The sequence below is a fragment of the Oncorhynchus keta genome, chromosome 11 (assembly GCF_023373465.1).
Source record: "Oncorhynchus keta strain PuntledgeMale-10-30-2019 chromosome 11, Oket_V2, whole genome shotgun sequence".
NCBI classification, from domain to species: Eukaryota; Metazoa; Chordata; class Actinopteri; order Salmoniformes; family Salmonidae; genus Oncorhynchus; species Oncorhynchus keta.
This window is the reverse complement of record NC_068431.1, coordinates 22,879,218-22,902,327: the sequence shown is the minus strand read 5'-3', so window position 1 is coordinate 22,902,327 and position 23,110 is coordinate 22,879,218. Positions and strand designations below refer to the sequence as shown.

The 23,110-nt window shown below is 44.3% G+C and overlaps 2 protein-coding genes across 7 annotated transcripts in view; one reads left to right on the top strand and one right to left on the bottom strand.

Annotated features, from left to right (window-relative positions):
- The window catches only part of LOC118389940 (cation channel sperm-associated auxiliary subunit gamma-like), a 32,337-nt gene extending 26,508 nt beyond the window's left edge, over window positions 1-5,829 (top strand). For all 3 annotated transcript variants that reach the window (XM_035779954.2, XM_035779953.2, XM_035779955.2), the window contains 4 exons: window positions 4,696-4,788; window positions 4,897-4,996; window positions 5,195-5,321; window positions 5,574-5,829. In XM_035779954.2, the coding sequence (XP_035635847.1) occupies window positions 4,696-4,788; window positions 4,897-4,996; window positions 5,195-5,321; window positions 5,574-5,665 (412 nt within the window). In that variant the 3' untranslated portion in view covers window positions 5,666-5,829. The remainder of the gene's footprint in view (window positions 1-4,695; window positions 4,789-4,896; window positions 4,997-5,194; window positions 5,322-5,573) is intronic.
- On the bottom strand, window positions 5,685-21,280 carry hnrnpl (heterogeneous nuclear ribonucleoprotein L). 4 transcript variants are annotated; one of them, XM_035779956.2, is made up of 14 exons: window positions 21,127-21,280; window positions 20,181-20,299; window positions 19,799-20,036; window positions 17,635-17,720; window positions 17,220-17,316; window positions 17,035-17,107; window positions 8,597-8,632; window positions 8,264-8,332; window positions 7,857-8,137; window positions 7,180-7,301; window positions 6,882-7,083; window positions 6,676-6,733; window positions 6,398-6,553; window positions 5,685-6,068 (listed from the first exon to the last, which is right to left on the bottom strand). In XM_035779956.2, the coding sequence occupies exons 1-14, from the start codon at window positions 21,205-21,207 to the stop codon at window positions 6,010-6,012; spliced, it is 1,677 nt and encodes a 558-aa protein (XP_035635849.1). In that variant the 5' UTR covers window positions 21,208-21,280; the 3' UTR covers window positions 5,685-6,009. The 4 variants fall into 4 exon arrangements, with proteins under 4 accessions (XP_035635849.1, XP_035635852.1, XP_035635850.1 ...); XM_035779959.2 differs by having other exon boundaries at window positions 6,446-6,553; XM_035779957.2 differs by having other exon boundaries at window positions 6,398-6,541.
- Between the last annotated feature and the right edge of the window lie 1,830 nt (window positions 21,281-23,110).

Sequence of the window (23,110 nt, the reverse complement as noted above, 5' to 3'; positions counted from 1 at the left end):
GACCCCTTTGCCATAGAGGCCGATGTTACTCAGGCATCGTGGGACACCCAGCCATTTCTTCACGTATGAGGTAATGGTTCGCTCCATCTTCTCCACTGTTGTTAATGGGACCTCATAGACGGTGAGTGGCCACATTACCCGGGGTAGAAGTCCAAACTGTAGGCACCAAAGCTTGAGCCTCCCAGGCAGTAGGGTCTTGTTGATGTTCTCAAGACCGTCGGCGATGTCCTGCCTTACTTGCTGCACTTGATCTTTATCCCGGAGGCTTTCGTTGTACCATCTACCCAGGCTCTTGATGGGTTGCTCAGATACCGTTGGTATCGGGTCATCTCCAATGCAGAACCTCACATCTTTAAGCTGTCCCTTGACTATGGAGATGCTTCGAGATTTGCTTGGCTTGATTTTCATCCGGGCCCACTTGATGTTATCCTATATATATATATATATATGTGTATATGTATACATGTGTGTATATATATATATGTGTATATGTATACATATATATGTGTATATGTATACATATATATATGTGTATATCTATACATGTGTATATATATGTGTATATATATATGTGTATATATATATATATATATATATGTGTGTATATGTATACATATACATATATATATGTGTATATGTGTATATATATATATATGTGTGTATATGTGTGTATGTATATATATATATATATGTGTGTATATGTATACATATACATATATATATATATGTATATGTATATATATATGTGTATGTGTGTATATGTGTATATGTATACATATATATATATATATATGTATGTATGTATGTATGTGTGTGTGTGTGTGTGTGTATATGTGTATATATATATATATATATATATATATATATATATATATATATATATATGTATACATATACACACACACACACACACGTGTATATATATACATGTAATATACACTGCTCAAAAAAATAAAGGGAACACTAAAATAACACATCCTAGATCTGAATTAATGAAATATTCTTATTAATTCCTTTTTTTTTTTACATAGTTGAATGTGCTGACAAATCACACAAAAATTATTGATGGAAATCAAAATTTATCAACCCATGGAGGTCTGGATTTGGAGTCACACTCAAAATTAAAGTGGAAAACCATACTACAGGCTGATCCAACTTTGATGTAATGTCCTTAAAACAAGTCAAAATGAGGCTCGGTTGTGTGTGTGTCCTCCACGAGCCTCTATGACCTCCCTACAACGCCTGGGCATGCTCGTGATGAGGTGGCGGATGGTCTCCTGAGGGATCTCCTCCCAGACCTGGACTAAAGCATCCGCCAACTCCTGGGCAGTCTGTGGTGCAATTGGTGGATGGAGCGAGACATGATGTCCCAGATGTGCTCAATTGGATTCAGGTCTGGGGAACGGGCGGGCCAGTCCACAGCATCAATGCCTTCCTCTTTCAGGCACTTCTGACACACTCCAGCCACATGAGGTCTTGCATTGTCTTGCATTAGGAGGAACCCAGGGCCAACCGCACCAGCATATGGTCTCACAAGGGGTCTGGGGATCTCATCTCGGTGCCTAATGGCAGTCAGGCTACCTCTGGCGAGCACATGGAGGGCTATGCGGCCCCCCAAAGAAATGCCACCCCACACCATGACTGACCCACCGCCAAACCGGTCATGCTGGAGGATGTTGCAGGCAGCAGAACGTTCTCCACGGGGTCTCCAGACTGTCACGTCTGTCACATGTGCTCAGTGTGAACCTGCTTTCATCTGTGAAGAGCAAAGGGCGCCAGTGGCAAATTTGCCAATCTTGGTGTTCTCTGGCAAATTCCAAACGTCCTGCACCGTGTTGGGCTGTAAGCACTACCCCCACCTGTGGACGTCGTGCCCTCATCAGATATCCCTCTAGTGGTGTGGGGGCTGTGCTTTGGCAAAGTGGGTGGGGTTATATCCTTCCTGTTTGGCCCTGTCCGGGGGTGTCCTCGGATGGGGCCACAGTGTCTCCTGACCCCTCCTGTCTCTGCCTCCAGTATTTATGCTGCAGTAGTTTATGTGTCGAGGGGCTAGGGTCAGTTTGTTATATCTGGAGTACTTCTCCTGTCCTATTCGGTGTCCTGTGTGAATCTAAGTGTGCGTTCTCTAATTCTCTCCTTCTCTCTTTCTTTCTCTCTCTCGGAGGACCTGAGCCCTAGGACCATGCCCCAGGACTACCTGACATGATGACTCCTTGCTGTCCCCAGTCCACCTGGCCATGCTGCTGCTCCAGTTTCAACTGGCCTGGGCCCTAGGACCATGTCCCAGGACTACCTGACATGATGACTCCTTGCTGTCCCCAGTCCACCTGGCCATGCTGCTGCTCCAGTTTCAACTGTTCTGCCTTACTATTATTCAACCATGCTGGTCATTTATGAACATTTGAACATCTTGGCCACGTTCTGTTATAATCTCCACCCGGCACAGCCAGAAGAGGACTGGCCACCCCACATATGCTCTCTCTAATTCTCTCTTTCTTTCTCTCTCTCGGAGGACCTGAGCCCTAGGACCGTGCCCCAGGACTACCTGACATGATGGCTCCTTGCTGTCCCCAGTCCACCTGACTGTGCTGCTGCTCCAGTTTCAACTGTTCTGCCTTATTATTATTCGACCATGCTGGTCATTTATGAACATTTGAACATCTTGGTCATGTTCTGTTATAATCTCTACCCGGCACAGCCAGAAGAGGACTGGCCACCCCACATAGCCCGGTTCCTCTCTAGGTTTCTTCCTAGGTTTTGGCCTTTCTAGGGAGTTTTTCCTAGCCACCGTGCTTTTACACCTGCATTGTTTGCTGTTTGGGGTTTTAGGCTGGGTTTCTGTACAGCACTTTGAGATATCAGCTGATTTACGAAGGGCTAATGAAATAAATTTGATGTGATTTGATTCATACCACCCTCATGGAGTCTGTTTCTGACCGTTTGAGCAGACACATGCACATTTGTGGCCTGCATCACTTTGTATACCAGGGTTGGCTGGCCTTCTCTAGTCACTCGTAGGCTCAGGCACTGGTATACTTTGATTTACAAAGCCATTTTGGGTTTACTACCTTTTTATTTGGGCATTTTTAGTGTTCAGAAATGTGGTGGGTACTCTCTTCGTTCGCTGGACTTTATCCTGCTAACTGTTCCAAATGTCTGAACTGAATTTGGTAAAAAAGGGCTTTTATGTACTCTGCGCCATCGTCTTGGAACGCTTTACAAAATACTTTTAAACTGGAAGAACTTACGTATTTTTAAATCACTGATGAATGATCTTGAGACTGATTCCCTGACCTGTCAATGTTTTTAATTTGCTGTTTTTGATTTTGTTATACTCTTGTGAATTCTATGGTGATTACTTGTAGTTTTTCATGTTGTTTGTCTGTATTTTTTGTAATGACTTGGTGCTGCCTATATTGGCCAGGACGCTCTTGAAAAAGAGATTTGAAATCTCAATGAGCCCTTCCTGGTTAAATAAAGGTTAAATAAAATAAACAATATATACTCGCAGTGCATTTGGAAAGTATTCAGACCCCTTGATTTTTCCACATTGTTACGTTAACATTCTAAAATTGATTAAATTGTTTTTTTTCTAAATCTTTGCATAATACCCCATAGTGACAAATCAAAAACATGTTTTTAGAAATGTATTAAAAATAAAACTTAATCAGATTTACTTAAGTATTCAGACCCTTTGCTGGGTACTTAGTTGAAGCACCTTTGGCAGCGATTACAGACTGAAGTCTTCTTGGGTATGACATCTCTTTTTGGGGAGTTTCTCCCATTCTTCACTGCAGATCCTCTCAAGCTCTGTGAGGTTGGCTGGGGAGCATTGCTGCACAACTATTTTCAGGTCTCTCCAGAGATGTTCGATCAGGTTCATGTCCGGGCTCTGGCACTCAAGGACATTCAGAGACTTGTCTCGAAGCCACTCCTACATTGTCTTGGCTGTGTGCTTAGGGTATTTGTCCTGTTGGTAGGTGAACCTTCACCCCAGTCTGAGGTCCTGAATGCCCTGGAGCAGGTTTTCATCAAGTATCTCGCTCATCTTTCCCTCTGGGGAGTCTTGTTGGTTCCAAACTTCTTCCATTTAAGAATGATGGAGGCCACTGTGTTCTTGGGGATCTTTGATGCAGCAGTTTTGGTTCCCTTCCCCAGATCTGTGCCTCGACACAATCCTGTCTCGGTGCTCTATGGACAATTCCTTCGACCTCATGGCTTGGTTTTTGCTCTGACATGCATTGTCAACTGTGGGACCTTAGACGTGTGTGTCTTTCCAGATCATGTCCAATCAATTGAATTTACCACAGGTGGACTCCCAAGTTGTAGAAACATCTCAAGGGAAAATCAATGGAAAAAGGATGTACCGGAGCTCAATTGAGTCTCATAGCAAAGTGTCTGAATACTTAAAATAGGGTATTTAGTTTTGTTTTGAATGAATTAGCAATAATGTTTGCTTTGTCATTAGTATTGTGTGTAGATTTGAGGGAAAATGTATGTAATCAATTTTAAAATACAGTAGTAACGTTAACTAAATGTGGATAAAGTCAAGGGGTCAGAATAATTTCCGAATGCACTGTATATTGTCACATACGCTGGATAGGTGCAGTAAAATATGAGTTGGCTATACAGCACAATCAGATCTGGGACCAGGCTACATACTGATCACTGACTGGGCTACTTGTTGATGTGCAGGTGGATGTGTCAGGGGAAATCTCCCTGTGGCAACATGGCGGCTCAGAGCCTGGAAGCACCAGACTATTACTTTGTCATCGAAGTCTCAAACAAGTACGGCTCAAATTTTGCATTACATCTGTGTATAGGGTGTACTTTTTGTCAATGGGTGCACACAAAAGGTCTGATTGCATATTAACAGTGCCTTGTGTTCTTCTTTAGGGGTATAGATTTGAGTACATACTGTGACTATGCGTTGCGGTTTATACTCCATGTGCATGGATTCCCATTGGACCCCAGCAGAGGCCTTTTCTACATGCTGGTGTGTTCCCTTTGTGCATCCCAAATGGTACCCTATTCCCTATATAGTGCACAACTTTCTCTGGTCAGAAGTAGTGCACCAAATAGGCAATAGGGTGCAATTTGGGATGTAACCCTGGATTCAAATAGAATAGAACCACAACTCTTTCTGCACTGTTGTCAAGTATTACATTTGGTTGACCTGTCTTTTTTCCTCCAGATGACTCTGGCCACCATCGTAGGAATCCTCTTCTGCTTCATTGTGTATAACTGCTGTGGTCCAGGCTTGAAGAATCTGTTAAAGGCAGCCTACCATGCCACCAAGCACAGGAGCCACGCAGTGCATGGTAAACCACCCCAAAACCTTATCTTTGAGAATGACCTGTATATTCAGTGTTTAGTTGTTGACTGCAAACAGTCGTACCTCAAAGTTAGTGATACAGTGCATGCTCCTTGAGAATGGGATTAGTAATCAACCGCCTACAGCGATAAAGTTGTTCTGTTCGGATGTCACTAAAAGTTAACTGTATTTCTTCTGACATTGTTCATGGTTTTGTATCTGATGCTATGTGCTGAAGAGGGTGGCATCTGTGTTTCAGAATCCGATGTCTCACTGGCACCTAGTATAGGGGATGGATTTCACAGATCCAGGGATTCAAGGCAGGGCTTAAGCCTAACATCTACTAACTGAAAGAAGAAAACATTATCACCATAGTTCACCATTCACTTTATTAAAAAAAGAGGCAGTGTTAACATGGAATTTTAATTTGTTTCATAATAGGAAAAGGTTCTTTGTTCTGAGGTCTAATGTACTGAACAAATTCAAATGTTTTAAAATAAAAATAAAACAATACACACTCTGGTAAAAAATCTTGCCCTCAATATTATCACTTAAGTTAAAGGAAAACGCTGGTCAATCTCATACATTTCGTTTACAATTCATTGGGTCATAGAGGGGACTTGGAGTGAAGACGTGACTGCAATATACACTATGCATGGACACAGAGTTAAGTGGGTGGGGGCCAGTTGGCATGCCTAGTTGGCATGCTGCGCGGTTGAGAAACACAGCTTCAGTGTGTAGGGGTACGGACCACCTGGAAGAAAGGGGGGGTTAGCCAACTGTGGAGAGATGTCGGGCCAGAATAATACATTCTCATTAACTAGTCTGGGGTGAATTCCCAAAAACAAAGAATTTTTAGCATTAAGATCAGTGTACCTCCATTTATGCATGAGTCAACATCCGCAGCGTTTACCATGAATGTGATCTCTGTGAACATTTAGTAAATTGCCTTTTAAAAAGGCTCATTGTCGGTAGGGGGGTGCAGGGCCTTCGAATGAATCCCGGACTGATCTTAGTACTGAAGATCATGTTTTTGGGAAAATCACTCCTGAATGACAGACTAGTTACTGTGTGTTTGCTCACCATTGGTATCATTAGCTGTGGTGTTGTTATCGCAGTCTGAGTACTTACTGGGGTTCTTCATCTGGTAGTGGTTCATCATGGCCAGAGCCTCCATGGCGTCGTTTATAGATTCCCACTCCAGCAGCCCGGATGAGCTCCGCTCACCTGTGGCGCCACCCGAGGTGAGAGACACACATTCCAATTTATTGACACTGCAACATCAAACCAATGGGAACTCACTCCAATTTAAAAAGACCAGATGCAACATAATTCATGCAAATAAAGTTCATATTACTCACTCTTTCCAGTGAAGAGTTTGATGTTAGATGGGTTCTTCACACCAAGTTCCTCACAGACCTGAAAGGATAAAGGGTTTGTTCATGAGAAATGTATTTTCCACCCACACACAAACTAAGTAAGCCAAACTTGTCAAGTTCAACCCTCCCAAGAGAACCAACAGCCCAATTCTAAGCTTCCAGCCCCCAATCCTCTCCAGTTGTCTTACCCCGTTGAAGATCTCCACGGAGATGTCGGGCTGCCCGTTGAAGAAGTGCAGGACGTTGCTCGGGTGCTGAATGCGGTTCTTGGCCGCCTGCTCAGGGGAGGTGAAGCGGTTGTTGCGGGAGCCATGGAAGTCCTTGAAGCTGCTGGAGCCATCATCCAGCTCGTAGGACTGACCAGGCATGATGGCCTGCTGCTTGGACACACTGTGGACAGAGGATGGACAACATGTTGCATCAATGTGTTTCTAGTCAGTTTCTATGGACATCAATGTGTATGCAGAGTTTGAAAGCAGCACTGACCAGACGTTGAGCTTCTGTTCAAACAGGAAGTTGTTGTTGAGGTGGCTGATGGCGCGGTCCACAGCGTAGCAGTCGCCCATCTCCACCATGGCTGCCCCCGGCTTACTCTTCATGAACTTCACCTGAGGACGGAGGGGGACAGGGCTCAGAAAACCTATCCTACTATCTAGTGGTGTAAAAATACTTAAGTAGTACTTTTAAAGTTGTTTTTGGGGGTATTTGTACCGTACTATTTATATTTGACAACTTTTACTCCACTACATTCCTAAAGAAAATGTGATTTTCTCCAATACATTTACCCAGACATCCAAAATTACATTTCGAATGCTCAGGCAGGGCAGCAATATGGTCCAATTCACGCACCTATCAATATTATGCGTTGTCATCCCTACTTCCTCTGATCTGGCAGACTCACTAAACACAAATACAGCATTTGTAATTGAGTGTGCCTGTCTGTCCGTAAGTGAAAGTCACCAAGTAGAATACTACTAAAGTCATTTTCTATTAAGGTATTTCACTTTTACTCAAGTACGACAATTGAGTACTTTTTCTACCACTGCTACTACCCACCTCCAACTATAGAACCTTGTTTTCACCATTCTATACCCCCAGCAAGAATATAACCCTGAAGAGTCTATAACCTCCGCCTCTAATGCGCCGTTCCCATCTGAACTCACCCGCTCCACATTGCCGTAGAGACAGAAGACGTTGAAGACCCTGTCGGCGTTGATCTTTGCAGGCTCCAGGCCGTACACCATGACAACGGGGGAGTCAGCGTGGGCGCTGTAGTCACCAGGGGGAGGAGGGCCATGTCCATACCCAGGTCCCCCGTAACTGCCGCCACGTCCGCGGCCACGCCCTCCCATCAGAGGCCCCATGCGGCGACCACCCTCGTAGTGTGGAGGAGGTCCGTAGCCACTTTCATCATGGTAGCCGTGATAACCACCGGTTGGGCTGCCTTGTGAAAGAAAAAGATATACAGAGGTTATTGGGCAAACCGACTCAAACCGTTACTGGAGTCATTCTAGACATCCCAACAGAGTTGACCTGTGAGGCTCATAGTACAATGACCGTCTCTGCCTACCATACTCTGGAGGATGGTCTCCTAGTAGAGCTGGCTGTCTCACACGCTTGTTGGGGTTGGCATTGGGATCTGAGGGCAAGAAACAGCAATAAAGTGAGCCCCTGACTCGACAGTCTATCAGTGTGTCAAATGGGCACATCTACAAACTATGGGTCAGTGCTGTGATTAACATGCACAAGAAGCTGGGTAGAGATATTGAGCGTGTTAAGAAAATCATATGTATTTGTTACCATAACTACAAAATGTAACATACTGGAGATTTGTAGGAGGATTTAACATTAGCACAGCAAATGGAATGGATACTCTTAACCACTCCCATTCGAACTCACACACCTTGTGAATTGTTCCAATTGCCTTCAGCATCAGCATCTGTACAGGTACATACACATAGTCAAAACAAATTATGTACAAACTCTAAACAAATATTCTTCTACCTAAAGAAAGGCTCAATACATTTTTTAGAAAAATATTATATTGTGAAGGATGTTCTAAGAAAGCAGACTAGAGCACAACCGTGGCAAAAACAAATTGAAACACTAACGGGCTACATGAATTAAGATATTTTTAAATCCGAATTATTATACTCTTTATTGAGCTATTAAATGTAGACATCAAAACAACTGATTTATTCTAGCATGAGTTGGGTTTCCTAGTCTGACAACAAATGCATGGTACCCCACCCATGGGCCACAAAGTCTGAAATACAGTTGACAGAAAAACAAAAACCAGGCCTGGAATTTCATATTGCCATTGCCTAGAATGCTGGACCTATTTTGTGTGAATGAATATACTGAGTTTACAAAATATTAGGAACACTTTCCTAATATTGAGTTGAACAGCCTCAGTTTGTCGGTATGTACTCTACAAGGTGTCAAGCATTCCACAGGGATGCTGGACCATATTGACTACCACAGTTGTGTCAAGTTGGATGGATGTCCTTTAGGTGGTGGACCATTCCAAGTACACACAGGAAATTGAGCGTGAAAAACCCTGCAGCATTGCAGTTCTTGACACATACAAACTGGTGCGCCTGGCACCTGCAATTTTTAAATAAAATGTTTACCTTTATTTAACTCGGCAAGTCTGTTAAGAACAAATTCTTATTTACAATGACGGCCTATCCTGGCCAAACCCAGATGATGCTGGGCCAATTGTGCGCTGCCCTATAGGACTCCCAATCATGGCCGAATGTGATTCAGCCTGCATTCGAACCAGGTACTATAGTGTCGCCTCTTGCACTGAGATGCAGTGCCTTAGACCACTGCGTGACTCAGGAGCCCAAAATACCCCAATATTTTGTTTTGCCCATTCACCCTCTGAAAGGCACATACACAATCCATGTCTCAACGCATAAAAATCCCTCTTTAACCAGTCTCCTCCCCTTTGTCTACACTGATTCAAGTGGATTTAATAGGTGACATCAATAAGGGATGTCACCTGAATAATATCATGGACTACCCAACAACAAACAAAGAAATGTCCTAAAATGTCCAGCTTACCATGATTTTACAAACTACATCAGCTTATACATCTAACTGTGGTCTGCCTCAATGTGGAAAACTAGATATTTCCATGTTCCTGTGAGACTACACATTTCTATCTTAAAGAGCACTAGCAGAAATCTGAGGAGATTCCAGACCTGGAATTTGATGTATGAGTTTGATAAAAGTCAACGATTCACATATGGGGTTGACAAAGTCAATCACAACAAACCATTTACATTACAATCATTATCTATTACCAGGTCACTCATGGCCCTCTACATGTACTTACAGCACCAAACACGGAGAACACAGGATGCAGAGGGCAGGTAGGGGGGCACTCTTCAGCAAGGATCCTACCCGCCAAACCTGTGACTCCAGCTTCAACTCACAGTTTCCACCTTTCCACACCACCAGAGAAAGAGCATCCACCAATCTTCCATGCTTGGCTTCAAGTTGCTGTCGCTTTGTTTTTATGGGTTGCCATATGAGGCCAATTTCCAGCTTACCGTGCTTTGAACGCAAAGCCGGAGGACATTTGCACCGTTTGATTGAGGCGTGTCTTGTCGTCAGACACACAGAGCCAAACCTGCATCACACGGGAGGCGTTAGAGGTATCACTTACGGGCCAGTTCAGAAAGAAAAAAAAAACAACGTAGTAGAATCAACAAGAACAGCACGGAAAAGAGGGGAAATGGGAGGGGAAGGTAAAGGGGAAAAAACAGCACCTGAGTCCATCAATGCAGAGAGAGCTTTGGGAAAATGCTGAAGTTTCTATCAGTCTGCCTCTATGCTTGTATGCTTGGCGGGTGTTTGATGCTTGTGTCTTCGTGGTCCCCTTTTGAGTTTGTGGGGTGCGTCTTCTCATGTAAGTGGGCACACATGTGCTGCTTGTTTGTTTTTTGTACAATAGAGGTGGTCCCCCCATGGCGAAGTGAAAGGCATCTAGTGCTTGGCAGTAAAATCATCTGGAATGGCATTGTCTGCGTGGTGTGTTGTCATGGCGATTCAGCTTGGTGTGTCGTTGCCGTGAATATTCAGCTCGGTGGTATGTTGTGTTGTTCAGCACAAGATGGGAGAGTGATAGCAAGAGGAAGCCCACACACCCAAGTCAAGAGATGGGATGGCATAGTGGTAGTTTGAGAAAAGAGTGGTCTCTCTCTGCCTCTGTATATTGTCTCAGTATGTAGTGTCATCTGTTCCCTTCTTAGGCTGTTTAGAGTGTGTTTAGAAAACTCCTCTGTTGCTCACTGAAGTGGTTGTGTCTGACAGTCAGATCCCGAGGGCTGGGAGGAGTGGCCTTATCGGCCACACACCAGACTCCCGCCCCCATCACACAATGTGTTTTGTCAAAACGTGAGATCTTCAGCATTCTGGAGATGAGATATGCTGTACTTGTAAGAGGATGGATGGCTATAAATATATTAGATCAGTCTGTGGTGGTGGTTAATGCTGGGTGTCTGCTCACAATTGACTCTTGGGAGTGTCTCAGGCCCTTACCATGATCAAAACAGGATGGCTACTTTCCTCAAACCAACAGTGGGATAAAGAGTAAAATGTTTTTTCCTTGCAGAAGTGGAGAGTGGTGGTGAAAATTGGGAGTAGGAAGTATTGAGAGTTGAGGTTGTGTGAATTCCAGTGTCTGTTGCCCCCATTGTGTCCGATGTTTACTGAGGAGCTGGTTGGTTTGGAGTACCAGTGGGTGGGGGCTGTAGTGGAGTCTGTATGAGTGTGCACAGTGAGGACACAATGAGGAGCACCTCTTTCTCACGGGGCAGCCAGCCGCACCTTAACACCTGCACATTAACAGGGACCACCTAAACACATGGGACAGGTGTTTTTTCACCTGTTACCTCAGTGTCAAGTGTCTGAAATGAAGATGTGGCCATGGTGGCTCATATGAGAATCTGAACTACCAATAAATAAAAAAAACTCACCAGGGTGATTAAATGGACTACCACTCCAACTAAAATGGTGTTCCCTTTTGCATAAAAGGGATCCGAGCATATGGCTAAAAGCAAGGAAAAATCACATACTGCTGTTGCACCGTGTCCCATTAGATGCCAAATATTCTGCACTTTAAGAGGTTGAACTAAAAGAGCAATGTATCTACAAAGCATCATACATCACTGGAATTCTAGGATTTTATTTGACTCATGGCAGCACGGCATCTCCAAATGGACACAGAATGCCACAAGAAACCCTACTTGGATACAAAACATCCATCCACAAATGGAGTAAACGACTGACAGGTCATAAATTGGACTTCTTGAGAGTTCCAGAAATACCATTGAACAAATGTCTCTGCAATGTTCCTAATGAAATAAAGTTAAGGGATAATCCACCCCAAACCACAAAGTCTTATGAGTAACAGTGTTAACACTAATATATCCAGGACCTATATACTAGGCGGTGACAGAGGAAAGCCCTAGAAATGGTTAAAGACCCAAGTCATAGACTGTTCTCTCATCTATCGCACGGCAAGCGGTAACAGAGTCTAAGACCAAAAGGCTCCTTAACAGCTTCTACCCCCAAGCTATAAGACTGCTGAACAATTAATCAAATGGCCACCGGATTATTTACATTGACACCCCCATTTATTTATTTTTACACTGCATAGTCACCACACCCCTACCTACATGTACAAATTACCTCAACTAACCTGTAACCCCTGTATATAGCCTCTATTGTTAATTTATGTTACTTTATATAAACATTTACTTAAGACAATATTTAACAAATAAATGTAACTCTTTCTTGAACTGCACTGTTGGTTAAGGGCTTGTAAAGTTAGCATTTCACGTAAGGTCTACTACACATGTATTCGGCGCAGGTGACAGTTTGATTTGATGTGAAAAAATCTTTGAAGAAATGTTTCATTTTGTCATAAGGTTGTTAGCAATGTGAAAATCATTGTGGAAATCTGACTACAAAACTCTCTCTGGGCTGACTGGCTTGCTAACTAGCAAACGTAGCTACACACCATAACAAAGTCATATTCATGTGAAGTAGCTAGCTAGCTGTAACATTGCCAAAACTACTATCAATCTACTATTAATCTGGTGGTCCCAGCGCGCACGACCCACGTGGAGTTCCAGGTCTCCGGTAGCCTCTGGAACTGCCGATCTGCGGCCAACAAGGCAGAGTTCATCTCAGCCTATGCCTCCCTCCAGTCCCTCGACTTCTTGGCACTGACGGAAACATGGATCACCACAGATAACACTGCTACTCCTACTGCTCTCTCTTCGTCCGCCCACGTGTTCTCGCACACCCCGAAAGCTTCTGGTCAGCGGGGTGGTGGCACCGGGATCCTCATCTCTCCCAAGTGGTCATTCTCTCTTTCTCCCCTTACCCATCTGTCTATCGCCTCCTTTGAATTTCATGCTGTCACAGTTACCAGCCCTTTCAAGCTTAACATCCTTATCATTTATCGCCCTCCAGGTCCCCTCGGAGAGTTCATCAATGAGCTTGATGTCTTGATAAGCTCCTTTCCTGAGGACGGCTCACCTCTCACAGTTCTGGGCGACTTTAACCTCCCCACGTCTACCTTTGACTCATTCCTCTCTGCCTCCTTCTTTCCACTCCTTTCCTCTTTTGACCTCACCCTCTCACCTTCCCCCTACTCACAAGGCAGGCAATACGCTCGACCTCATCTTTACTAGATGCTGTTCTTCCACTAACCTCATTGCAACTCCCTCCAAGTCTCCGACCACTACCTTGTATCCTTTTCCCTCTCGCTCTCATCCAACACTTCCCACACTGCCCCTACTCGGATGGTATCGCGCCGTCCCAACCTTCGCTCTCTCTCCCCCGCTACTCTCTCCTCTTCCATCCTATCATCTCTTCCCTCTGCTCAAACCTTCTCCAACCTATCTCCTGATTCTGCCTCCTCAACCCTCCTCTCCTCCCTTTCTGCATCCTTTGACTCTCTATGTCCCCTATCTTCCAGGCCGGCTCGGTCCTCCCCTCCCGCTCCGTGGCTCGACGACTCATTGCGAGCTCACAGAACAGGGCTCCGGGCAGCCGAGCGGAAATGGAGGAAAACTCGCCTCCCTGCGGACCTGGCATCCTTTCACTCCCTCCTCTCTACATTTTCCTCCTCTGTCTCTGCTGCTAAAGCCACTTTCTACCACTCTAAATTCCAAGCATCTGCCTCTAACCCTAGGAAGCTCTTTGCCACCTTCTCCTCCCTCCTGAATCCTCCCCCCTCCTCCCTATCTGCAGATGACTTCGTCAACCATTTTGAAAAGAAGGTCGACGACATCCGATCCTCGTTTGCTAAGTCAAACGACACCGCTGGTTCTGCTCACACTGCCCTACCCTGTGCTCTGACCTCTTTCTCCCCTCTCTCTCCAGATGAAATCTTGCGTCTTGTGACGGCCGGCCGCCCAACAACCTGCCCGCTCGACCCTATCCCCTCCTCTCTTCTCCAGACCATTTCCGGAGACCTTCTCCCTTACCTCACCTCGCTCATCAACTCATCCCTGACCGCTGGCTACGTCCCTTCCGTCTTCAAGAGAGCGAGAGTTGCACCCCTTCTGAAAAAACCTACACTCGATCCCTCCGATGTCAACAACTACAGACCAGTATCCCTTCTTTCTTTTCTCTCCAAAACTCTTGAACGTGCCGTCCTTGGCCAGCTCTCCCGCTATCTCTCTCAGAATGACCTTCTTGATCCAAATCAGTCAGGTTTCAAGACTAGTCATTCAACTGAGACTGCTCTTCTCTGTATCACGGAGGCGCTCCGCACTGCTAAAGCTAACTCTCTCCTCTGCTCTCATCCTTCTAGACCTATCGGCTGCCTTCGATACTGTGAACCATCAGATCCTCCTCTCCACCCTCTCCGAGTTGGGCATCTCCGGCGCGGCCCACGCTTGGATTGCGTCCTACCTGACAGGTCGCTCCTACCAGGTGGCGTGGCGAGAATCTGTCTCCTTACCACGCGCTCTCACCACTGGTGTCCCCCAGGGCTCTGTTCTAGGCCCTCTCCTATTCTCGCTATACACCAAGTCACTTGGCTCTGTCATAACCTCACATGGTCTCTCCTATCATTGCTATGCAGACGACACAGAATTAATCTTCTCCTTTCCCCCTTCTGATGACCAGGTGGCGAATCGCATCTCTGCATGTCTGGCAGACATATCAGTGTGGATGACGGATCACCACCTCAAGCTGAACCTCGGCAAGACGGAGCTGCTCTTCCTCCCGGGAAGGACTGCCCGTTCCATGATCTCGCCATCACGGTTGACAACTCCATTGTGTCCTCCTCCCAGAGCGCTAAGAACCTTAGCATGATCCTGGACAACACCCTGTCGTTCTCAACTAACATCAAGGCGGTGGCCCGTTCCTGTAGGTTCATGCTCTACAACATCCGCAGAGTACGACCCTGCCTCACACAGGAAGCGGCGCAGGTCCTAATCCAGGCACTTGTCATCTCCCGTCTGGATTACTGCAACTCGCTGTTGGCTGGGCTCCCTGCCTGTGCCATTAAACCCCTACAACTCATCCAGAACGCCGCAGCCCGTCTGGTGTTCAACCTTCCCAAGTTCTCTCACGTCACCCCGCTCCTCCGCTCTCTCCACTGGCTTCCAGTTGAAGCTCGCATCCTCTACAAGACCATGGTGCTTGCCTACGGAGCTGTGAGGGGAACGGCACCTCAGTACCTCCAGGCTCTGATCAGGCCCTACACCCAAACAAGGGCACTGCGTTCATCCACCTCTGGCCTGCTCGCCTCCCTACCACTGAGGAAGTACAGTTCCCGCTCAGCCCAGTCAAAACTGTTCGCTGCTCTGGCCCCCCAATGGTGGAACACACTCCCTCACGACGCCAGGACAGCGGAGTCAATCACCACCTTCCGGAGACACCTGAAACCCCACCTCTTTAAGGAATACCTAGGATAGGATAAAGTAATCCTTCTCACCCCCCCCCCTTAAAAGATTTAGATGCACTATTGTAAAGTGGCTGTTCCACTGGATGTCATAAGGTGAATGCACCAATTTGTAAGTCGCTCTGGATAAGAGCGTCTGCTAAATGACTTAAATGTAAATGTAAATGTATGTAAATGTACTATCAATTAAGGAGTCTCTCACCGGGTTCAACTTGCAGTTCTTCTCTGCCCAGAGCAAGTGCAGAGTATGATGCTATGTTTCCCAGACACAGGGTGCATTGCAAGGGGAAGCTGAGCTGAATAACTTGTACTCAATCTAAACAGTGTACCATCTCAAATAAATATATACTTTGTCATGAGACGATATAAACAGACATATGTATGCCCATACTCTTCCTGGACCCCAGGAAGAGTAGCTGCTGCTTCGGCAGCAGCTAATGGGGATCCATAATAAATACAAATACCACCGACTGGCTGATTTGATGATCTGAAGTGCAGGTAATGTTTTTTTTAATTAAATGTGATCGTGTGTTATCTCCAGTGACGAGAACCATTTAGCTATGACACGTTCCTTCATGATTTTACAGACGGAGCATTTAAATTTTACCCCGGTAGAACATAGGCTTTCACCAAATTGACAGGAGTTTAATTTCTGGGGTGGATTATACATTTCACTTAACCCCCCCAATGTCAGCGAAACCTGGTCCATGACAACTACAGGGTCAGCGGTTATCTAACTCCCCCTGGCTAGAATAGAAACCTACAGACACTTAAGCCCCAAGGAACAGATTTGAATGCCAAAACCTGACCTTAACTGTGATTGACTAATCAAAAGGAAGAAATAACCAGAACTGTATTTTGCAAACAAAATCTCCAATATGTTTAAGATTAACGGATGCATGGGCATTCCAAGTGAGACGCCTAGGGTGCAACACAGTGCTTGGGTGTTGACAGGAGCTTGATGTGTGGAAGTGAGATTGTGAGGTGTGACATGCACTGCAGGGAATGTGAACCTGTGTGATGAGACCCCAGGTTCTTCACTGTGGCATAACAGGGAATTCATCAGTTTACCCATGAATGCATGCAGTGGTCTGCAATGCAGACAATTCAACATGCAGGAGCATGTGCTGCAAAATGGCTGCCCCTCAAGGTCACTCCTCGTGCCCTTACTGCACGTCTGTGGTGTTGAGAGAGCATGAGGACACAGGGTGATGCATCACAGATGTAGTGGCTCTGAACAGCTTCCGCTGCTCGCTGTGGTTGTGGCCAAAGTTACCGTGGAGCAGGGCGTTCAAAGGCACTACAGCCGGAGGCCTGGGACTCTACCCATCCCACAGTGTCATTAGAGCAAAAGGAGGAGAGGAAGGGTAGGGGGACGGCTTGAGGGGCCGTGTGTGTTTTACCTTGGCCACTCAGGTTGGGGTTTGTGTAGTCCCAGGTGTCCTGGTCGTTCTTGAACACATTGAGGCGGGTTGGCTGTGAAGAAAGACATTCAAACATTTCATTATTTTGCCCATCGCGGTGTTCCTTCAGTGAAATGAGCTCGGTGTTTGGATGGACAAATGGAGATAAGCATGTAACCACTCACCTTGGCGTACTCAATCTTCAGTGTGCAGCAGCCAGAGTAGATGTCTGCCCCATTTAGAGAGGCTTTCGCCCTCTGGGCACTTTGCACAGAGTCAAATGTATGGGAAGTGAAGGAAACTATGGATAATAAAAGCATTTGCCTACTTTACACATTACATGTTCACCTTGTCATTCAAAGCTCTGCTCACGAAAACAACGAGCACTTGTTACAAAATTAGACCTATATCAAGAACAAATAAACAAATATTTACTAGCTGCCACCTGCAGACAACTTGTCAGGGGTGCTGACAGAAGCTTCAAGTGTGGAGTGAATTAAGATTGTGTGGCATGGACTGCAGGGAATGTGAACCTGTGTGGTGATGAGATCCCAGGTCCGATACACATTTTTGAACAATGAGATTTTGAGCAAAGGATATTCCACCATGGCCTGAACTCCATTCTTTCTGAAGATGACGATCCTTTGCACAGGCCCACAGTTGTTACAGACGGTATACAGCACATCCTGCAGAACAGAGAACCAAAATAGTTTGATTGAAGGCCCAGTACAGTCAAACTTGATTTTCCTGTTTTATATACAGTACCAGTCAAAAGTTGACACACCGACTCATTCAGGGATTTTTCTTTTTACCATTTTCTACATTGTAGAATAGTGAGGACATCAAAACTATTAAATAACATGTGGAATCATGAAGTAAGCAAAAGTGTTAAACAAATCCATATATATTTGAGATTCTTCAAATTAGCCACCAGTTGCCTTGATGACAGCTTTGTATACTCTAAACCAGCTTCATGAGGTAGTCACCTGGAATGCATTTCAATTAACAGGTGTGACTTGTTAATTTGTGGAATTTCTTTCCTTAATGCATTTGAGCCAATCAGTTGTGTTTTGACAAGGTAGGTGTGGTATACAGGTAGGTATATTTATACCACATAGGTATATTTAGTAAAAGACCCAAGTCCATATTATGGCAAGAACAGCGCAAATAAGCAAAGACAAACGACAGTCCATCATTACTGTAAGACATGGTCAGTCAATGCGGAAAATTTTAGGAGTCACAAAAACCATCAAGCACTTTGATGTAAGTGGCTCGCATGAGGACCGCCACAGAAAAGGAAGACCCAGAGTTACCTCTGCTGCAGAGGATAAGTTCATTAGAGTTAACTGCACCTCAGATTGTAGCCCAAATAAACTCAATTAAAAGACACATCAACTTTCTTTTAAACTTTATTTAACTAGGCAAATCAGTTAAGAACAAATTCTTATTTTCAATGACGGCCTCAGAACAGTGGGTGTTGCCTTGTTCAGTGGCAGAACGACATATTTTTACCTTGTCAGCTCGGGGATTTGATCTTGCACCTTTCAGTTACAAGTCCGACGCTCGAACCACTAGGCTACCTGCCACCCCAGAGGAGAGTGTGTGAATCAGGACTTCATGGTAGAATTGCTGCAAAGAAATCACTACTAAAAGGACACCAAAATACAAAGACTTGCTTGGGCCAAGAAACACGAGCAATGGACATTCGACCAGTGGAAAACTGTCCTTTGGTCTGATGAGTCCAAATTTGAGCTTCTTGGTTCCAACCGCTGTGTCTTTGTGAGACGGAGAGTAGGTGAACGGATTATCGCTGCATGTGTGGTTCCCAACGTGAAGCATGGAGGTGGTGTGAGGTGCTTTGCTGGTGACACGGTCTGTGGTTTATTTAGAATTGAAGGCACAATGAACCAGCATGGGTACCACAGCATTCTACATTGATACACCATCCCATCTGGTTTGCACTTACTGTGATTATCATTTGTTTTTCAATAGGACAATGACCCAACACACCTCCAGGTTGTGTAAGGGCTATTTGACCAAGAAGGAGAGTGAGAGATTGATATACCGGATCTCAACCCAATTGAGATGGTTTGGGATGAGTTGGACAGCAGAGGGATGTAAAAGCAGCCAAAAAGTGCTCAGCATATGTGGGAACTCCTTCAAAACTGTTGGAAAAGCATTTCAGGTGAAGCTGGTTGAGAGAATACCAAGAGTGTGCAATGCTGTCAAAGGCAAGCTACTTTGAAGAATCTAAAATCTATTTTGCTTTGTTTAACACTTTTTTGGTTACTACATGATTCCATATGTGTTATTTGATAGTTTTGATGTCTTCACTATTATTCTACAATGTATTTCCACACTGAGGTTGGAATAATACTGGGAAATTGTGAAAATGATAAAATGCCATTTTATTGTAAGAGCTGTTTGAAAAGACTGGCAAAAATGTCAGCCTGTTTTATTGGGATGGAGTTGGGGACTGCCTGCCTGGTGGTAAATTAGTTAATAGACTAATGAGAAAGACTCTGCCAATAACATCTAGTTTTCGACCACCCCACTTAGACCACTCTGACAGTCCTTGCGAAATTCTTGCTTGAGAAATTGCTCTTTGCTGTAAGGTATTTCATTCTTATCAAATCATTTCTGGGTATTGAGACAAAAAAAATGGCTGAATTGGACCTTTAACAGTGTGTAAAACAATGTGTTGCAGTGAGTCAAACAATGGTGCCTTGTCATAGCAATGAAACAGCTGCCTTGTATGTGTTACCGAGGTTATGGGGTAGATAGGGTTCATGATGGTGAGCAGAAGCACGTTATTGACGCTGCGTGAGTCGTCTGGGTCTCCGGGCCGGGAGATCTTCTGGCTGGTGGAGTAGTTGATGAAGGAGGGGTGCCCAGCAATGTAGACCTGGTTCTCAGCTGCGTAAGTCACAGCGTTGCAGGATCCATTCAAGTCCTCATACTCCACCAGGGCCTGGCGCTTCTTGGGCATCATGACAACATAACTGAAGAGAATGCAAGATTGAATAATTTGGTTTCTATGCACTGCAATTAGGATAATAGCCACAGGAAGAAAATACATCAATGATGCAAAATCTAAAATCTATCCAGTCCAAGAAAAGGCTTGTTCAAGTGTGTTGGACAGTCACCTGATGGTCCCGAACTCCTGCAGGGATTCCACTAGATCTGCTTCCATGATGCCATCAACAAGGCCCCTGATGTGGACCACCGGGGAAGGGAGCGTTTTATGGGGGTCATCATAGCCCTCCTTACAAACATGACAAAAAAATGTAGATTTAAAAAAAAAAAAAAACTACAGATGACAATACCACGATAATATACACATCCCCAGGTGTGATACCAATCAAAACCAACCCGCCATTAATGACAGGCACCACCCCAGGGTACCAAAAAATCCTAAACAATGATGGGGTTGATATGAACAACACAAACTGAATTTATAGAGTAGTGGGGGGCTTTGCATAAAGCCTGGTCTTCTTGAAAAGACAAGCCCGTGCATAAGTGAGTGGAATGGCTGCCTGCCAGAAGATGGTTAGCTGGCTAACGCTTGTCGTACATTCCACGTAGGCCCAAAATAGCTTACGTTACCTCATACAAACAAGTGATATCAACACAAGGTTCTGCCCAAATGCATTGCGGTGTTTGAAAATACTAGGAAACAAGTGTACTAAATTAATGAAAATGGTCACCAAGTATCTCCGCTTGGTTTTATTGATGGTGAGCCTGATGACAAACCTGAACTTAAATCTTCATCACACAACGCTAACGTTAGCTTACTAGAAACATAGCTTCATTAACCGCACATTAGACCAAAAAAACTAGTTAACCATGTTAACGTTTAATAGTTTGATTTTATATACAAGCTTGGTTGAACAAGCAAAAACGCCGGTTGTGAAGCTAGTTCTGCTAGCTAATTACAGAAACGTTACCATAGCTAACTAGTTCCGCCTAGTTTAGGCTCGCTCATGTTCGGCACTCATATTTTGCACACTTGAAGTTCCAAAACGCTGACTATTTCTGTTTTACTGATGCATGAACCTTTCCTTCCCAACGAAGTCGCGAGTCAATGCTTACCGTCGTCATCCCGTCTTCGGTTTTCTGTCTTTTCGTTGCTCTGCCACCCTCGTTGTAGTAGCGACCTGCTGCGGCGGCCATGTTGTCCCAGACAAAACCCTCAAATGGAAAATCGTAAAGCCGAGTGCAAAACTACAAAGGAGCTCGAGCACACTTACAGTGGTGAGAGTGATCCTTCAATCTTTCACAACAGACCAATCGTGCGAGTGTGATACATTTTCTCTCCCCTAGTGTTTGGACGGAAGAAACATTGATAGAAAAGAGGTGAACACTGGGATGTTGCATGTCTAGTCTCTTGAATATTTTTGTTATTCAATGTAGATAGCCAATGTTATATCACATCATATAATACGTTGTGTTTACCAATGTCTATGGAACGTTAGCTGGGGATGGATACAAGCACTACCATTACCAAATCGTTTCTCACAAAAAAAAAAAACATTTAGGATTGCAAATCAAAGGCTAAAGTATTTAGCTATAATGTAGTTTGTCTGGGAGATGGGCAAAGGTGTCCCTGTGAAAACCTCTTCATACAGTAGCTAATAAATCATAAAAATATCTGCAATTATTTGGTCAGTACATGGTGTGTCCTTGAGATCATAGGAGTTCGGATGAAAATCGTACTCAAATGAAACCGCCCATTTCTCAGGCCCAGAATATGCATAGAATTGTCAGATGAGGATAGAGAACTCTAAAGTTTCCAAAACTGTCAAAATATTGTCTGAGTATAACAGAACTAATATTGCAGGCGAAAACCTGAGGAAAATCCAACCTGGAGGTGCTGTTTTTCCAAAAAAAAAGCTCTCCGTTCCATTGCCTGCCTTCGCTCCATTTAACAAGGGATATCAACCAGATTCCTTTTCCTATGGCGTGAACAGTCTTTAGACAGTTTCAGGCTTTTATTTAGAAAAATGAGCAAGAAAGATCACATTGCGTCATTGGATGGCTGGGTGCCAACAGGGTTTTGCATGAGCAGCAGCTTGGAGCAGACAGTTTCTCCCTCTCTCCTATTGAAGAAGCTACAGTCCGGTTGTAATATTATCGATTATATTGTAAAAACTGGAGGATTGATAACTTTTGACATGTTTCTACAAACTTTACAGATACTTTGGAATTTGTCATCTGCCCGGACGTGACCGCTCGAGCCTGTGGATTTCTGAACCTAACATGCCAACCAAATGGAGGTATTTTGGATATAAAAAAAATAATCTTTATGGAACAAAAGGAACATTTGTGTAACTGGGAGTCTCGTGAGTGCAAACATCCGAAGAGCAAAGGTAAGCGATTAATTGTATTGCTTTTCGTGACCAATCTACTTGTCTGCTAGCTGTTTAATGTTTTGTCTGCTGAAAGAGATGTCCTTACATAAATCCTTGATATGCTTTCGCGGGAAAGGTTTTTTGAAATCTGACACGCCAGGTGGATTAACAACAAGCTAAACTGTGTTTTTCTATATTGCACTTGTGATTTCATGAAAATTAAATATTTTTAGTAATTTAATTTGAGTTTTGGCGCTCTGCAATTCAGCGGATGTTGACAAATGATCCCGCTAACGGGATGGGTGCATCAAGAAGTTAAGAACATTCTTATTTACAATGATAGCCTAGGAACAGTGGGTTAACTGCCTTGTTCTGGGGCAGAACAGATTTTTACCTTGTCAGCTCGGGGATTCGATCTAGCAACCATTCAGTTACTGGCCCAATGCTCTCACCACTAGGCTACCTGCCACCCCAAAATTATACAAATATTTGATTAAAAAGAGGTTACAAAATCATTATACATTGAAATCAAGCCTAAACAACAATGTAAATCTCAATTAAACAATTAGCCTTCAATTTGAACATTTTCTTTTTGAACTGTCTGCATAGTTTGCCTGAAAATTGAATCAAACTACTAAATATGCTGACATGAGCTATTGCTTAAATGTGATTCATAATGATTCTGATCCCAATTAGATAATTAAATTGAAAAGTTACATCCAAGT

What these genes read in the sequence shown, in the direction of transcription:
- hnrnpl (XM_035779956.2), bottom strand. Translation starts at nt 21,207, where the DNA reads ATGGCCGCCGCAGCAGGTCGCTACTACAACGAGGGTGGCAGAGCAACG. An exon ending in CAGGAGTTCGGGACCATCAG is followed by an intron (nt 20,037 to 20,180) that starts GTGACTGTCCAA and finishes CATTCTCTTCAG; the next exon opens with TTATGTTGTCATGATGCCCA. An exon ending in CTATCTACCCCATAACCTCG is followed by an intron (nt 17,721 to 19,798) that starts GTAACACATACA and finishes TCTGTTCTGCAG; the next exon opens with GATGTGCTGTATACCGTCTG.